Here is an 18,078-nt window from a genome sequence, read left to right as displayed (position 1 = left end):
GTCATTGCGAAATAATTCTCTTATTGCTGCCGCCTGCAACTCATTTTCTATTCATCACCTTGTTTCAAGTCAGAATTTGAAATAACATGTATTTTTTTGTTCTTTTATTACACATCATAACCAAATATTAGCCCCCAACATCCGAGTGCTGGAGCTGTTTGAAATGACAAAGAGCTTAATGAAAAGCTCTCATATTTCCCTATTGCCCCATCCATTCTTTAAGACTTCAAGGACAAAATTTGAACCTGGGATTTTCTGCCCAGCATATAAATACAAAACATTTTCAACTACAATTAAAATGAAAGCAGCTCCTCAGCCTTAGCGTATATGACGTTTCGCCTGATTATTTCATAGTCCCACAGCAGTCAAAATATGTAGGACCTTGTTGTGCAAAGCAGTCTCAAAAGGAAAAGGAAAGGAAGACCTTGTGCAACTATATCAACTCTTGGTTCATAACACCTTCACGGCACTGTCTACCGTCCTAGCCAATTCAATGGCTGCTCCAACATAACTATGTGGTGTTAACTTTAGTAGATTAGACTTTGCTTCGTTAGGTAATTCCAAACCTTGCATAAAATCTACTATACTTTCCTTGGTAACTGCTCTTCCTCTGGTTAGTTCCTTTAACTTTTCATAGGGCTCGGGAACACCATATCTTCGCATAATCGTCTGTATTGGTTCAGCAAGAACTTCCCAAGTAAGGTTCAAATCCTTACTTATGCAACCTTCATTGACGTGAAGCTTTGATATTCCCTGAAGTGTGCTTTTGTAGGCAAGAAGAGAGTGCCCTAATCCTAGACCCATGTTCCTCAAAACAGTTGAATCTGTCAAGTCACGCTGCCAACGCGAAATAGGCAACTTCATGCTCAGATGACAAAAATTTCCATTAGCCACACCAAGATTGCCTTCACTGTTTTCAAAATCAATAGGGTTTACCTTGTGAGGCATTGTTGATGACCCAATCTCACCAGCCTTAGTTATCTGCTTAAAATAACCCAACGATATGTAGTCCCATATATCTCTATCAAAGTCAATCAATATGTTATTGAACTGGCTAATTGCATGAAAAAGTTCTGCCATATAGTCATGAGGTTCAATCTGCGTAACATAGGGATTAAAACTCAACCCAAGAGATGTTACAAACTCTTCAGCAATTTGGGGCCAATTGATATCAGGATATGCAACAAGATGAGCATTGTAATTTCCAACAGCACCAGCAAATTTTCCCATTATCTCCACCCGAGAAATCTCTCGTCTTTCTCTGCTTAATCTGACAGCAAAATTTGCCACTTCCTTTCCTAAAGTTGTGGGTGAAGCAGGCTGTCCATGAGTACGAGAGAGCATAGAAATATGAGCATTGTCCTTAGCCATGTTACATACTGCCTCAACCAAATCATCCATGACAGGAAATATGACACTGTTCATGGCTTCTTTCAGCATTAATGCATGGGCAAGATTGTTGATGTCCTCGGATGTGCAAGCAAAATGAAAAAATTCAAGCACCTTAGCTATTTCTGAATGTGATTGGAATCTTTGTTTCAAGAAGTACTCCACCGCTTTCACATCATGATTTGTTACTTTCTCAATCTTCTTTATTTCTAATGCATCATTGGTACTAAATCCATCAATCACTTCTTGCAAATAAGACCGAGCATTTTCACTAAAGGTAGGTACCTCTGTGACTTCAGGAATTTGTGAAAGCCATAGTAACCATTTGATCTCAACTAGAACACGGAAGTAGATCAGCCCGTACTCACTCATGTAAGGCGCCAAGTCCTTGACTTTACCCCAGTACCGACCATCCAATGGTGACAAAGCCATCAAATTCACAAGCTCAGATTCACAAGAAGATTTACCAGATACCATCTTGATCTTCTCAGTAGAAACATTGGTGTTTTTCCCGGTGGCTCTAACAGCCGTGTCTACCATCCTGGCCAGTTTAACAGCTTCTCCAACATAGCTATGCGGTGTCAGCTTTGACAAAACGGTCTTTGGTTCTTCAGGTAATTCCAAGCCTTTAATGAACTCTCTTATTCTTTCTTTGGTAACTGTTCTTCCTCTTGTTAGTTCCTTTAGCTTCTCATAAGGCTCAGGAACACTATATCTTCGCATAACAGTTTGTATTGCTTCAGCAAGCACCTCCCAAGACTGGTTCAACTCCTCACTTATGCGAGCTTCATTAACCTGAAGCTTTGCTATTCCCTGCAGTGTACTTCTGTAAGCAAGAAGAGAGTGCCCCAGTCCGACACCCATGTTTCTCAGAACAGTAGAATCAGTCAGGTCACGCTGCAAACGCGATTTAGGCAACTTCTCACTCAGGTAGGAAAGATTTCCACTAGCAACACCAAGATTACCTTCACTATTTTCAAAATCAATAGGGTTTACTTTGTGAGGCATTGTTGATGACCCAATTTCACCTGCCCTCGTTGTCTGCTTGAAGTAACCCAAAGATATGTAACGCCATATATCACTATCAAAGTCAATCAATATATTATTGAATCGGTTGAATGCATTAAAAACTTTTGACATATAATCATGAGTCTCAATCTGAGTAACATAATGATTAATACTCACTCCAAGAGATATTACAAACTCTTCAGCAATTAGGGGCCAATCAATATTAGGATATGCAGCTAGATGAGCATTGTAATTTCCTACAGCACCAGCAAACTTCCCCATTATCTCAACTTCAGAAATTCTGTGCCTTTGTATGCTTAACCTAACAGCAAAAATTGCCATTTCCTTCCCCAAAGTTGTGGGTGAGGCTGTCTGACCATGTGTGCGAGAAAGCATGGGAATGGAAGCATTAACCTTTGACATGCCACATATTGCCTCAATCAAATCATCCATGACAGGAAATATAACATTGTTGATAGCTCCTTTCAACATCAAAGCATGAGCAAGATTGTTGATGTCCTCAGATGTGCAAGCAAAATGAAAAAATTCAAGCACCTGAAATAAGAAAGCATTAAGTGATTCTAAAAAACTAGAAACAAAGACATCAAGAGAATTGTATCAAATACAAAGGAAATAACTAATAGAGGGAATATCTACCTTAGCTATTTCTGGATGTGAAATGCAGTTCTGTTTCAGGAAGTACTCCACCGCTTTTACATCATGGTTAGTCATTTTCTCAATCCTCTTGATTTCCAATGCATCACTGATGCAAAATCCATCAATAATTCCTTGCAAGTAAGACTGAGCATCTTCACTGAAACTGGGCACCTCCGTGACTTCAGCGATTTGTGAAAGTTTCAACAACCATTTGATCTGTCATACATTTCATAAATATAAATCACAACTTCACCAAAAAAAAAAAAAAAAAAATCCACAAAGAACCCAATTAACCAATAAATAAAAAAATCAGACTTGTGAAAAATGTGATATTTGGTACTGAAAGACATAATTGTTACGCTTCTAATAGATTAGAAAACTCAATTGCTCAAATAGAAACAAACAAACAAAAATGCAATAAATAAAAGAAGTACCTCAACTAGAACACGGTAGTAGATGAGACCATATTCACTCATGTAAGGAGCCAATTCCTTGACTTTACCCCAATAACGACCGTCCAACGGCGACAAAGCCGTCAAAATCGAATGCTCGATTTCAGCAGAACAATCACCATTTACCTTCTCCTCCGTGGTGACGACGTTAGTATCATCTTTAATGGTGGCTCTTACTCTTAGGGCACAATCTCTGCGAGAGAGTGGCAAAGCCAAAGAAGGATATGAATGATGAAGGCAATGAAGGCGGCATGAGGGGTCCAGTGGTCTTTGGGATTTGGATCGTACAGAGGTGAAGCACGAGAGCTGGTTGCTGCTGTTCAGAAGCCTAGACGAGGAAGAAGAGGCTCCCAATTCCATGAGCCGGAAGGTGTTGTTGAGGTCCAAGACGACGGGGCAGCCACACTTGGAGGAGGAGCTCATGTTCTTTCGCGGTCTTTTCACTTGTTTGGTTCCGTTCCGTTTGATTCTTGCTAAAACCCTAGTTCGGTTAGCTCTCTCAATTTTTGACACCTGTACATTCTTTAAAGGCGTTCACTTTCGGTTCTTATACTTAGAGCCTCCACAATAATGCTCTCTATTTTTTAGCTAAAATTTAGACAAAAATATAAGAAAACTATTTTAGGAGCTCTCTAAAAAATTTCAACTCCAACCATATTCCTTAATTTGGAGAGTCATAAATGTTATAACTCTTTTTTGATTGGTCCATCTCTATTAAAAAATAAAATAAAATATAGTTAGCATTAAATAAAGGTTTAAAATACTTATTAAATAAAGCAGCATTAAATTATAGGGAGCTACTAGAAATCATTTATCTCTCCTTAGATTTATGAGCTCATAGAGAACTTCCTATATTAGGAGGTGAATAGGGAGCATGGTTAGAGTTGCATTTTTACAATTCCTCTTTAAAATTTGTCTAAGGAGGTGGTTTAGAGAGCCCATTATGGATGCTCTTAGCCGATGTTATGGTTTGTTTACTGATCAAGAATTTGAATTCTTATCAGTAACTGAATTCCACCAATGGAGGATTCTTGCGTTTACTTCACATCAAGGAATTGAAAAGTAAGTGAGGTCCACACAAAATTAGGAATTGAATTCTTGATTTTGGAGGAATTCACTTCTTGAGTGGGAAGTGGTATTCTAATTCATATAGAACTAACCCATTAGGAATTTATATTTTTTACCCATTATATTCTCACACAATTTTTAAAATTCCAAATTTGTTATCTACTTTAACCTAATAATGAGGATATTTTAGTAATTAGTACTACTCTTACCCCAAAACTTCAATAGGAATCCGGAATCTAATGCTCCTCAATTCAACTCTTCCTCAATTTAATTCATCCTAATCCAATTACGGATTAGTAAACATACCATTCCTGCTTTGGTCCTAGTAATTTCAATTTTGTCAATTTTATTTTTACCATCCATTTGGATGAAGGAATTGAAAATTGTAGAGAATTATTAAATGAAGGAAATTAGATATCCATAGTTTAAATTTATGTCAATTTATATGGTAAATAAGGTATTGTTAGATTGGTAAAGAAGGTTTCTTTGTTAATTTACTCTAGGAACGATCACGTTTACTCAACGAATGAACCCCTTACGTTCATGGAGTAAAATACCCCGTTCATTGAGTAATTTACCTAACAAACGAGACAATTGACCTCATGAATGACTCTTTGTCGTTCGTAGTGTAAAAGGTATCATTGGATTGGTAAAGATGATTTCTTTGTCAATTTACTCTTAATAACGATCACATTTACTCAACGAACGAACCCCTTACATTCACAAGGTAAAATACTCGTTCGTTGAGTAATTTACATAAGGAACGAGAAGATTTACCTCATGAACGACTCTTTGCCGTTCGTAGTGTAAAAGGTATCGTTGGATTGGTAAAGAATGTTTCTTTGTCAATTTACTCTAGGAACGATCACATTTATTCAACGAATAAACCCCTTACATTCACGAGGTAAAATATCCCATTCGTTGAGTAATTTACCTAAGGAACGAGGAGATTTACCTCACAAATGACTCTTTGCCATTCATAGTGTAAAAGGTTTCGTTGGATTTGTAAAGAATGTTTCTTTGTCAATTTATTCTCGGAATGATCACGTTTACTTAATGAACGAACCCTTTACGTTCTCATAGTAAAATACCTTGTTCGTTGAGTAATTTATCTAAGGAACGAGGCCATTTTCAACAGAGGTGCAATTTTCAGCAGAGGTGCGATTTTCAAAGGTATTGTTAAATTTTCAGCGGATGTGCAATTTTTAAAGGCTAAAAGTTCCACACAAAAAAGATAGACAACTAAATATCCTTATAATTTAAACAATACTAATGTTATTCATAATTAATTGAAGAAATAACATTACAATTAACCTACAATTGTTGCCGACAAGATTTCATATTATGAAAACGTCGCATTATAATTGCATCCCTATTAAAGCCCAATTAAATAAAGAGGACTCCCAATCCCATTTAAATAAGGAATTATGGATGCCCTATTAAAAGCCCACGAAATGGCAGTAGGTTTCCTCTTTTATTTTATTTTTTTAAAGCCTGGTTCAAAACCATGTCGTTTTGACCAGTTTTTTTTCTTAAAAAAAGAAGCGCGCAGCAACAACGCTTAAAAACAAAAACTTCATCTAGGCATTTCATCGAACACCTACATTGCAACTCCAAAGCTGAGTAGAGGTGCAATATGCAACACCTTTTATGGATTCTCGAGCGAGGGGAGGTGTAGCTGCACTTCCTTGCGCCTTAATAGGCCGGCCACTGATTTGATGATGACTTTTAAGTGTTACATTTTGGGCCTTGCCTATGCTCAAAGTTGTCCCTCTAAACAAATATAGTTTCCCTCCAATATCTCTATTGCACTGCTCTTGCATTTTTAAACAAACCAAATCGGAAGAGATTGAATAAAAACTCGCAAAAATATACTCTTAGAAGTATATTGTTAAGGCAAGAAAGTAAGTGAATTTCGAATTTGTGAAATTTTTACTAACTTGGAATCAAAGTGATGACAGAGGACCCATGATTACCAGTAATTACAATATCACCCATTTATCATGGAATCTCATTCTTGAAAAATCAGGGTGTGAGCCCTACTCTTATTTTGATTCCCAAAGTACTAGTAAATATTGGAATGACCTTGAATGAGAGCTCTCATTCTCTGTTAGTAAGCATGCCCTTGGTTATAGAACAGAGGAACGCATATAAATCATGAGGAAACATGGGAATCTTTTCTTCATGCTTCTAGAGATATAGTGGTAACTCAAACTTTCATAAGCAAATTCTTGTCATCTTTTTCGTACATTTCATCAATTTTTTTGTTCACGACCTATTTGGCAAAGCCGACTTGTGATTGCATGGTGTGACTTGCTTTTGAAAATGTGATAAGTCTGTGATCATATATCATGCGTCATGTATGTTGGAAAAATAAGTGGGGAAAAATTGTATGTTCTTGTAGGTTGAAAAATAAGTTGCATAAATAGTAATTGTGCCATATAGCATTATTAATCTATGTGTTATAATATGAGTGAATTATTAACACCAAATGACAGTATGGTCAAAGACATAACTACGTTTAGGCCAAAAGTTGTCGTGGCCTCCAAATAGTTTAAGGCCCATAATTTCATTATGTTAGGGAAAATACTTGTCTCCTTCCCTAAAAGTAGGAACTCCTACTTTCTTGCCAATCACAGTTTGACATGTGTGCATATATTTTTCTTTTTGTGTTTTTTATGAATTATTTTTGCATATGTGTCAAACTGTAATTTGCAGAAAGAGGAAGCAGTGTCTATATGTTAGTTTCTAAATATTAAAGGCAGTTTGTCTTGTTTTATGTTAATGTCATCCGAGTAAATTAATGACGATATTACATTGCCTATTTCTTTCCTGATTGTCATCGGTCCAGTTGTCTCATTAATATTGGTCCACGTGTCTTGTTTTTATTTGGATTTGTTAACTTCTAACTAATTAATAAAGATTAAGATAGATCACAACGTGGCCAATAGGGCCCAGTGGAAAAAGGCATTGATTTGCAGGTCAGAGGTATCAACTTCGAACCCCTATGGCATCTTAGAGCATCTCCAGGAGAGTCTCCAAATTTTAGCCAAATTTTAGTTAAAATAGCTAGAAAGCTATTATAGCAAACCACTTAAAAGGTGTTTCTTCCAGCAATGTTCTCTATTTTGGCTTATCTGAAATATTTTCTTATTATTTTCTTTTTCTCTTTCTCCATCTTTCTCTTGCAAATCAAATATATTTAAATATAAATAAATAGAAACTCAACCCCACCAACCTCTCAAATGTCTCTCTCTCTCTCTCTCTCTCTCTCTCTCTCTCTCTCTCTCTCTCTCTCTCTCTCCTCCTAGCCAAATTCTCTCTCCTCCTCCCTACATGTAGAGAGGCAAAAGTTGGTTCTCCAAAATAGAGAGCCAAGTATGTAGTTGGAGGAGGATTTTCCTTCTTATTAGCCAAAGTAGCTAGAGATGAGAGGATAGAGAGTCTGTTAGAGATTCTATTAGTTGTGTGTGTGTGAGAAACCCCCTCCCCACCAATTTAGACTATCGCTTGTACTTAAAAAAAGGATAGATCACAATGTAACTAGGAAACGGATGAAAACAGATCCTATCGTGATTTTTGATGGATCAAATAGGTAGAACGTAGAAACTAGTCTATATTCAGTTACCTTAGAAGCTTAATTATAGAAAACCTAGTTTCACTTCTACCCGTCTTTTGTTTTAGTTTTTCTTTACCAGAGCAGCCGTACCCCATTCTATTGAATTTTTGAATGGACATTTGAAGCCTTTTGATAATTTAAAATAAAAACGAGGAAACAAGAATGGAGTCGTTCTATGGTGAAGGTGCCATATATGGATCATAGATGTGGACCTTAATACTAGCCACATGATTCCTTTGAATAGTAACTTCACTTAAGTTTAATGAAATGATCATGTGACTAATATGAATGTCCGCACGAGGAGTCCATATATGACACCCTCACTCCAAAATTTAGCAAAGAGAATGAGTGCCTCCAGTGAGGGAGGGCTACTCATAGCAACATAGTCCATCACAAGGTAAACAAAAACCCTAGAAGCTGCCAGGTAGCCCTAACTACTAGCGTACATTGGCTTGGGCCACTTGTCAAATACATTAGCACAAACAACTTATGGACCCTAGACTCTGTTCATAAGAATTGGAGAATCCTACCACTATCATAGCAGCCATTCGACTTGCACTCATTCCTCAACACAATTTACTCACAATTTCTTCTCATGCATATCATGCCAGAATAAAGCAGAGTATTGAATTTTCTGCACATCAAGCAGAAACAATCTAATAATTTTCAAGCCAGTTTGAATTTCACTGAACCAAGTTCAACTTTGCAACTTCTGATACACAACATAAATACCACCATCAAGACAGAAACAATGATCGCTATTTCGAAACCATGTTAGACAATTAGGACAGCAGGAAGTCGTCCAAAGACCAGAAGTTGATTGCATGCTGTTTTAGTGATTAGCTCTTGGCATCGCAAGTCCACTAGCAACCCATAATCCTAACACCATCCTTTAGAAACAATCTGAAGGACTAAATTGAAATAGTGCCTATTAATAGCTTCAATAATTGAGATCCCAAGCATGGGTGAGCCGACTCAAGTTTCATCTTCACCTTCTGAAAGCAAGCAATCTTGTATTTGTTCCCTGAAAGAAAACATAAAGCAATAGGGAAAAGGCTGAGTTACGATTGTCGGTTTCTCTCTCTCTCTCTATTTTTTTTTTCTCTTTAGCCACACAAAGGATACAAATAATTGAATTGACCATACACGACCAAAAGAGGTCAGTCAAATGTTTTGTACATAATCGCAATGCAACTATTCAATGGTAGACTGGCATCCAGATGGCATCCTCTAGAGAATGCCAATTCCATAAGTTTCTGATAATCTTGAAATTTTGGTTTAAAGTTTTGTGGCACAAAATGACAGACATAATCAACTTTAAGTTCATCTAGTTGTCCTATAGTTTTCGTCATTTTGGGTTTAACACAAGAAGTGCATGTGCTTAATTAAACCCACAGCCAGAACAAGGTTTCTTCATAGCTTCTAAGGAATTTTGAAAACCGAAGCCAGCAGGTAAACATCATACATGATTAATAAGTGTAGTATTTCACCTGAGGGCACTGTAATGGTCAAGGTTTTCATGCTTTGCTCGGGCAAACAGTTGCTCAGGTAAAAGAGTATACAACTCATTTACTGATGAGGGGTCTTGGGGAAGTATTTGGAACTGGCAACTTGAACAGCAAACAGAACTTGTTTTGTGACTCTCCAGGTTCTTCAAACTTAGCAAGTCAGATCTGCTGAGTGGGCTATTGCAAATAAAGCAGAACGACTCGGAGGAAAAAGATTCATTAGGTTTAAGGTTATATCTCTTCTGACGCCTTCGAGTTGCCAAAAGAACATTAGAGTCATCAATCTCTTCAATTTTGTTGAAATGAAATGGGATAAGCTTTCCAGCTGTTCTCATAATTGTGCACTCTCGAGAAGGATTTTCTTCCTGGAAAACAAAAGTTCAATTTGACTTGCCCATCAAGTTCTTTATATGTGTATTTAACCAAAGGGAATTACTTGTGGAGTAAGAATGGTATTGATACATGCTTTTGTTCTCAAGTTCTATTTGAAAGAAACTTCAAGCTAAAACTACTGCCTCTAATATATGTGTTTCTAACTAAAGGAAAATTTACTTTAGCCGTAAGACCACATTTATGCAGAAAGCAAGTTGTTTTCAAATGTTGCACAATTTTAACCTTTAAAACTTACCTTATCAACTTTTGGTGATGCCTTTTTCAAATTGCATCCACATAAGACAACAATTAGCTAAACAATCATTAACCCTTAATTGTGTACCCTCCCATCTTGTTGAAGAACAAAGCAATAATTGCTCTTCAAGTGCATACTTAACTTTACTAGTGAAGTTATTCTTAGTAAAAGCTGATCTCCAAGGCTGCTCTCTAACAAATATTTTCGATCAGTCATAAATGATAAGAGAAACTGGGCCCACTTTGTACCTGCAAAAGTGTCACGAATGATGAGACCAAGCCATTTATGCCAGTGCAAGGACTTCTTATCAACTCCACAGTTTTTAGACTGCCCTGGCAAGATGAGAGATCAGACATAATTCAGTAAGGAAAACAAAATTCTCTATGAAGCTAAACCAAAATGGAATAAATTACAAACCCATCAAGGCGGCAAAGCATGGTCAGCTCTTTGGCGAGACAATCACGAAGGGGAAGCACAACTGGGATCTCCCACCTTGCATCAACATACTGTACATCGGCTGGTAAAGAATATCCTTGGCCCTGTTAAAATCAAGTACAAATAAGATATATCAAAATGCCTTTCGAGCTTCAACATAAACTTGAGAAAATACCCCATTGATACCAATGGCCTTTCATTCCACAAATCATGTGACCTTCCTACAAAATTCAGACTAAAATTTGAATAAAATGCAATGGTGGACAGTTGGTTTCCATGGAAAAAAGGTATCATATAAAGGAGCACGTTGCTACATTCCTGTCACAACATCTATTATCTGAGATGATATTTTTCCAGGTTCATTGATAATAACTCAGAGTTACTCATAAATATTGTTTGAATGAAGAGGAGAAATCAGTTTACAGCTTCGACATCAGAGAAGATGAAATAATCTCGACATAAACAACACCTTGCTAGAGTGTTAAGTGCAACTGATATTCCAAAAGACAGAGTCGCAAATGTATGTAACAAAATTGCTTGAAGCAAAACCTAGATTCCCGTGAAAAGGATTAATGTAACCAAATACCAGTAATTAGCCAGTTATCTCATTGATCCATGTACAGGATTACCAGTCATTAACGGTTTAAAAGCCATTTTCTTGGGGACAAAACTATCTCTCAAATCAAATGCAGTCAAGGCAATGTATATTATAATCCACAACATTCATTACAAATATCATGAATTAGTAAAAGAATCTAATACATTCACTAGAGACAGTAAGCAGTTTTATCTTCAGGGAAATGAGCATTCAACTGAAGACACTAAGAAAAAACCTTGACAGTGGCTGAAATAACATGGCAGGCAATCCTCGTTACGCATGACCCCAGTAGAAGTCTGTTGTATCCATTTTGAGAGGCAACCTGCACCATAAACAGAACATTCTGCATAAATTAATTTTGCTGCCCTTAATTGTATGTTTTGACTTGAAATATATATATCAAGATCTGAACCTTTTGCAAGGCCAACATGCGGAGATGTAATAAAAGATCTTCTCTCCCAGTTGCATCACCAACAGCATCCAGTAACTTCTTTAATCTCTCCCTTCCATCACCAGAATCTGAAGAGTAGACACTTTCAATAGGTACAATATACAACTCCTTTGATGGCGGGGCTAGATTTTCCACTATCAATCTAACGTCTCCAATTACTTTGTCGGTTTCATTATAGGGGACAGAGTAAACAGAACTTTCATCAACAAATGCAACTCCAACACCGAAAACTGGCAACGATCTATCCCTACATGCATCGAAATTCTTCTGCGCTTTACTATGCATCTCATGTACAAACTGCAAGGCAACCCTGAAACCAAAATAACATTTTTTTTCCGTATTTCAAAAAATCTCAAGTCCGAAATTTACATACAACAACGTTTCAGTAGATATCTTTTTAAATTGCGGAAAGGCACTTTCTAACATTCTATAATCCACCTTATGCACAAAATTCATTACACATACATAGAATTCGACTCATTTCAGAAAGAGGGTATCTATAAATTGATCAAATTTCTTCGTTCTCTTACTACATGAAGCACAATTTGTGATTAAAATCGAATCAAATGAACAGCCAAGAGTGATCGAGAGACGGACCTGGAAGAAGGGCCACCAGAGAAGGCAACGAGGACATTATCAGTAGGAGCAATCATGGCGTTGGAGGTCACAGCTAACCTGAACTTCCCGAAGAGATTGCCGCGGAAGCAATCGATGCAAAATCGTGCATCGTCACCACCGTCGCTACTGGAAGAGATAGGTTGGTTGGCCTTGCACTTCAGACACAAACCACTGTTGCTGTTGTTGTTGCTGCTGCTATTATTAGCAGCAAATGAATTGGTATTGCTGTTGTCTTTAACAGCTTCTTCTTCTTCCTGCTGGGTTTTGTAGCAATTTGACTGGCAAGCTGAAGCACTGCACGCCATGCTTATTTCTCCCTCTATCTCTCTTTCCCTCAGCTGAGCTCGAGAACGTAGTAGGGTTTTGGTTCTAAGAATTTTTTAACTTGGGAGACAAAAAAGACAAAGATAACGGGTCATGGCAGGTATGGGTTATAAAGGCCCGTACCTCAAACGGGCATGGTCCCATAAAACCTAACCCATTTATTTGACCCGCCCACACCCTTTTTGCTTATTTTCTGTTTCTCAGTCTCTCTCTCTCTTTCTCAACTTCGAAGCTTCTACAGGTATGATCATACTGCCTGTCTCTCTCTTTGTTTTCTGAATATCTCATACTTCAATTCAAGCATAGAAACACATGTGCAATGTCTGCTACACCACATTGAAGCTTTTATTTCTGTTTTCCTGTTTTTTTCCTCTAATTTTTTTTCGTGGGTTGTTAGGAAAGGAAAAGTTTTTTGGGTTTGCCGTCTTTTCTAAAATCATTGCTTTTGTTCTACTGGAAATTAATGAAAACAATCAATGACTGTGAATAAGCGCTGGTGTATGGTTTCTGTGTTCTTTTCTTCCCCTTGGAAAAAAAATAGCCCATCTCCCATTTGTAATAAGCAGGGGCTTCAAATTCGTCACTAGGGGTGTGGAGGCAAGGTATTATTTACGAGCTGGAAGCTTGCTGCTGGGTTTTTTTTCCTTTTTGTGAAATAGAAAAAAGGGGATTATCAATTTTAGTCCTTTCTTCTCCCCCTTAATATTCAATCCTGAAGTCTAGTGTTGTGGTAAACATTCTTGTATCCAATATGGTTGTTAATGCAGGCGTCTCTTAAATCTCAAACTCAAATTTGTATGGATAAGCAGTAGTCGCTGTATATTGAAATGCAATTCATATCTTTGTGGTTGAACTGTTGATTTCGTTCTATGTTGAAAGCATTCATCTTTACTTTGTAGAGCAAGACACATCGTTAGAAAGCTAAACAAGAGAAGAGAATGGTGTTGCCAGATGCTTCTGGGGATGTGCTGTCAGAAATGGATGTGGATGCTTTCAGACGCCTGTTTCCTCTTCGTTTTTTCGAGACTCATCTTGTTAAATCTACACGACCTGATGGCAGGTCACTAGCCGAAGCTAGAGAGACTTCTTCAGCCCTTGGTTAGCTAAAGCCTGAACTAGAATCAATAATATGGAATTCTCCATTCTTCATTTCGTTAGTTTTTACTTTGTTTATGCACCTATGAATTTTAACTTTATTTAGCCATGTAACCTGAATGTTTTTTCGTTTTTATGTAGGGGCTGTTGCATCTGCTGATGGCTCAGCATTAGTAAAGATTGGTTCAACTGTAATTGCTTATCTCTATTTATGTGTCTTTTACATGTATAAAAGAGATATATGGTCTTGTGACTGATGAGGTTTTTTTGGATTTAGAGAATGTTGGCTGCTATAAAAATGGAGGTCATGACCCCTTCAAAAGAGTCACCGGATGAGGGTTGCATAGGTTTGACTTGCACTACTTGATAAATTTCTGTTGCTTCTTTCAACTATATGATCTTGTTCTCTTTTATTTAACTGGCTGTCCACACTTCGAATTTTAATATTTTCAGCAATTGATTTCCACATGCCTCCAATTTGCTCCCCAACTGTTAGGCCTGGCAGGCCAGCTGAGGCAGCACCTGTGGTGTCGAAGCAGTTATCTGACACTATTTTAAGGCAAGTCAAATGTCTATCTTGTTGTTCTTTGTTTCTCAGTTCTACATGAAGTTTCTTTAGTTGAATTTGTCAGTTTTGTTAGTTCTGTCCACATTAGTATATCATAGATGGTTTAGTTGTGTTCCAATTCTTATTGTTTGTAGGACTTTTTTGTTTACTAGTATAAAACAACTCATCCTACTAAAGTTGCTATACTCGTGAGGATCCCAACTAACATTTTGAAAGGAACCTTGTATTCAGAAATCAACTTTTCCACTTTTCTTTTTGGTGGACACTGGCTTTAGTTATATTGGTTTCCATTTTTGAACCCAGAAGCGTTTTATGTTGGTGTCGATATCTTTATATGGTGAAAACTCTCATCAAAGTTGGCTTTGCCCTATTTAAAGTTGATGCTTCATTTGATGTTTTCAGTTTGGGAAATTACCAGTTATCTTGGTTGTTGCAGTTGTGGCATGATTAATTTGAAGGAGTTATCCTTGATCAGCGGAAAGGCTGCTTGGATGGCCTACCTGGTAATTACTTGGAAACTTGGAAAATTCATAGGTGTCAGTGCCTATGGCAATCATTTTTAGTGTGTTTTTTTTTCACATGGATCGCTTTTGGTGAATAGTAAAGAAGGGTCTCATTATTTGGGAACTACACAATGTGGTTCAATGATCCAAACCGTCTAGTTTATAGATCCCAATTTAAAAATAATCCCTGCAAAAAATCAGCAAAGTCGGAAACGTTTAACCATTTGATCATCATTGTCATCATAGATATTTGTTGTTATATTGGAAACTTTGTGTTTGTCAATTTTTTGTGACTAAATGATTTCCAATTTCGGTGTTTTTTTTTTATAATAAAGATTATCCTTAAATGAGGTCATAAAACGGTCTGGATTATCGAATTGCATTGATGGTTGCACCCACCTGGGATCCTTTTTGGTGAATAGTAAAACTAAAAGGGATCCCTCTTAAGAAGCTCCCTATACATATTGATATATATATTTGTCTACTGCAGGACATATATTGTTTGGATGCTGATGGTGCTCTTTTCGATGCTGCTTTGCTGTCAGCGGTTGCTGCCTTTTCTCACTGTAAGTGTTACAGCCATCCCATCATGTGGTATCCTGTACTGTCATTCTGTCCCTGTTTAAAGAGTTGGCTATGTAAAGTAAAGTTCTGGTACTGCGAACACAACATATGGAATTACCATAGTTGCCAAAGTCCAACCTACCCCACCATTAAGCACTTAGAGCCAGTATATTATTCAAACTATCAGCTTTTATACCAACCTAAATATATGTATAAATGAAGGAAAGAAGGAAAGATATGCATTTGAGAAATGCATCTGGAAATTAATCAAGTCCCATTGAAGCTTATGTTTATTCATAAATGCCTGTTTTAAATTCTCTCTCTGTGTGGATCGGCAAATCTTTTCTTGCTCAATATGAAATATAAAAACAAAACATTTTACATGCTATTTTAAATATATATAAAAAAATATAATTGATTTGTAGAGTAAATCGAACTTTTAGAGCATTTTGGGTCATCCTATAATTAATTCAAGTTTTATTTTGGCATCTATAGTACTGTACAGTAAAAATTGTGCCTCTACTTCTGTTTGATTTTAGAACATAGATTAAATCTCTGTTTCTCTAATATTTACAATTCCATTTTGACATTTATTTTGCTGTTAAAACGATTGTACTCACTTAGTATGCTAGAAAAAGAAGTTTAATTTAGTTTTTTTTTAAAGAACTGTAAGTCATGCTTAGAATTGCAATTGAACACTAACTGTGTTGTTCAGCATCGTTCTGGTCATATAACTTTCATGCCTTGCAGTGCAGATTCCTGTAGTTTCTATGAATGATGATGGGAAAGTAGTAGTTTTGTCTGGAGATCATGGAGGAAAGGAGCCAGTCAATAAAGGGAAGAGGAAACTCACATTAAGCAGTATTCCATTTTCATTAACATGCTTGCTTCATAAGAATTACATCTTGGCTGACCCTACCGCAGAGGAAGAGTCTGTAATGGAAACTCTTGTAACTGTGGTTTTGGATTCATCTGGTCAACTTGTGTCTCTTTACAAGCCAGGTGGACCTGTTCTTGCCTATACATCAGCTATCCAGGTCAATTCTTAGTTTTCACCCTCAACTTATTATTTTGATGGTACCCTGCAAATTATACGTGGTAGGAGATTAAAACTACAAATTCCATAGTTTGTTCCTGCAGTCTATCTGCTCAACCATGATAACTGAAAGTAAAGAAGAAAATGCATATCACTATATTGGATGCTGGTTTTCATGTTCATATTACATCCAGGACTAAGGTTTTAAAAACTGTTTTTGACATCAATTCTGTGCCTCGATAGAAAAAATAGAAGTGGAAAAGAGTGTAAAGTTCCAATCCTTTTTTAGTTTGAAACAATAATCTAAAACTTGGTAACATTTAAAAGCTTTAACTTTCAAAGGCTTGAAACTTATAAGAAATGCTCTCTTGCTAAATTATGATCAAACTATCTGGGTGAGTTATTATTCATTTGTTTTACATAATTGTTCCAGTTTGCAAACACAGAAAGATGCTAGTGGAGCGGTTTAGATAAACTGCATTTTTTATCTACATATTTTGTTGAATACGTTTTTTTTTTCAATCAAGTATTACTTCACCAAAATATGTTAATAAGAACAAAACTGTGGCCTAAGAAAAGTACCAATGAAGTCATGATTCAGATACTTAACAGGAAGGCTCTCTGTGGTGCAGGATTGTGTTGCACTGACTAGGCAAAGAGCGAGGGAGCTTCAAACGATCTTAGATGAAGTCACCTCCGGTATGGAGGTTGATTAGTTTTGTCCTTCATCTCCTAAGGGGATTGTGTTATTGGTTTACATCTTGGTTCTATATCCTTGTTTTGTGTTGAAAGTTGTTGCCAGGTTTCTGAGAGTTAGAAATTCTAGTCTTTTTTATTTTCTTTTTATATGTGGAACTGCTCTGCATTTTTGTTCATTTTTCACATTTTTAGAGCAATTAGCAGATGTGAGAATTCTGCTTTCTTGAAATTTTGATGCCTTGAGCTACTTTCAGCATGGGCAAAGCATCCCGTTGCAAAGCTTGCCATGTGATACTCATTACTCACTACACGCATTGCAGATTGGTTAGAATCTAGAACTAAGGTTGTACTTGTCTTGTCTTGCCTCTTTCAAAAAGGATGTAGGAAGGTTAATGTGTATTGAAGGTGTTGCCTGCGTGGATGTAAGATTGATGCTGTTTTCATCGCTTATGTAACATGTTTCTTCTTTAGTCAAAGTTAGGAAGGAGGAGATTTTCTCACACAGTATACAGGGATTCGAACTTGAAAGTACTGGTATGCAAGTCAAGGTCAATTTCCACTGGGTTAGACCCTATTGGCATGTTTCTTTAGTCACAAGAGGGGGAAAAAAAATAATAAGTTTTTGTTGTCTTTTTTTACCAAAAGTAACTTTTGAAAGATGAAAAGTAGAGGAGGAATTGGTGTTCCCGACCCAAAAATATGTGGCTTCAAGTTAAAGATGTGGAGGCAAACCATAGGTGCAATCATTGTCACTTAATGTACGGGTTATGGAGATTGGAATCACAGTAAGCAAAACTGGATGAAAATTAAACCCAACGATTTACAATCATGAAGCTGAAGCTTCTACTCAAAATTTTG

At 36.9% G+C, this 18,078-nt stretch overlaps 3 protein-coding genes across 4 annotated transcripts; 1 reads left to right on the top strand and 2 right to left on the bottom strand.

Moving 5' to 3' along the window:
• Nucleotides 1-75: 75 nt before the first annotated feature.
• LOC103322032 (uncharacterized) lies at nt 76-3,999 on the bottom strand. Its single transcript, XM_008223895.3, has 3 exons — nt 3,489-3,999; nt 3,055-3,270; nt 76-2,952 (listed from the first exon to the last, which is right to left on the bottom strand). Exons 1-3 carry the CDS (start codon nt 3,927-3,929, stop codon nt 451-453), a joined length of 3,159 nt encoding a protein of 1,052 aa, XP_008222117.2. The 5' UTR covers nt 3,930-3,999; the 3' UTR covers nt 76-450.
• Nucleotides 4,000-8,768: 4,769 nt separating this feature from the next.
• LOC103322033 (Adenine nucleotide alpha hydrolases-like superfamily protein) lies at nt 8,769-12,885 on the bottom strand. The gene is made up of 7 exons (XM_008223896.2): nt 12,411-12,885; nt 11,775-12,123; nt 11,598-11,684; nt 10,747-10,868; nt 10,578-10,656; nt 9,684-10,066; nt 8,769-9,217 (listed from the first exon to the last, which is right to left on the bottom strand). The coding sequence occupies exons 1-7, from the start codon at nt 12,734-12,736 to the stop codon at nt 9,169-9,171; spliced, it is 1,395 nt and encodes a 464-aa protein (XP_008222118.3). The 5' UTR covers nt 12,737-12,885; the 3' UTR covers nt 8,769-9,168.
• Nucleotides 12,858-17,449, top strand: LOC103322034 (3'-5'-exoribonuclease family protein). 2 transcript variants are annotated; one of them, XM_008223897.3, is made up of 9 exons: nt 12,858-12,996; nt 13,655-13,853; nt 13,992-14,041; nt 14,128-14,197; nt 14,304-14,409; nt 14,855-14,921; nt 15,412-15,487; nt 16,236-16,522; nt 17,154-17,449. In XM_008223897.3, the coding sequence occupies exons 2-9, from the start codon at nt 13,694-13,696 to the stop codon at nt 17,235-17,237; spliced, it is 900 nt and encodes a 299-aa protein (XP_008222119.1). In that variant the 5' UTR covers nt 12,858-12,996; nt 13,655-13,693; the 3' UTR covers nt 17,238-17,449. The 2 variants fall into 2 exon arrangements, with proteins under 2 accessions (XP_008222119.1, XP_008222120.1); XM_008223898.2 differs by lacking the exon at nt 12,858-12,996 and adding an exon at nt 13,044-13,357.
• Nucleotides 17,450-18,078: the final 629 nt, after the last annotated feature.

The sequence above is a fragment of the Prunus mume genome, linkage group LG8 (genome assembly GCF_029339155.1).
Source record: "Prunus mume cultivar Tortuosa linkage group LG8, ASM2933915v1, whole genome shotgun sequence".
NCBI lineage: Eukaryota > Viridiplantae > Streptophyta > Magnoliopsida > Rosales > Rosaceae > Prunus > Prunus mume.
This window is presented reverse-complemented; position numbering and strand designations above follow the sequence as displayed.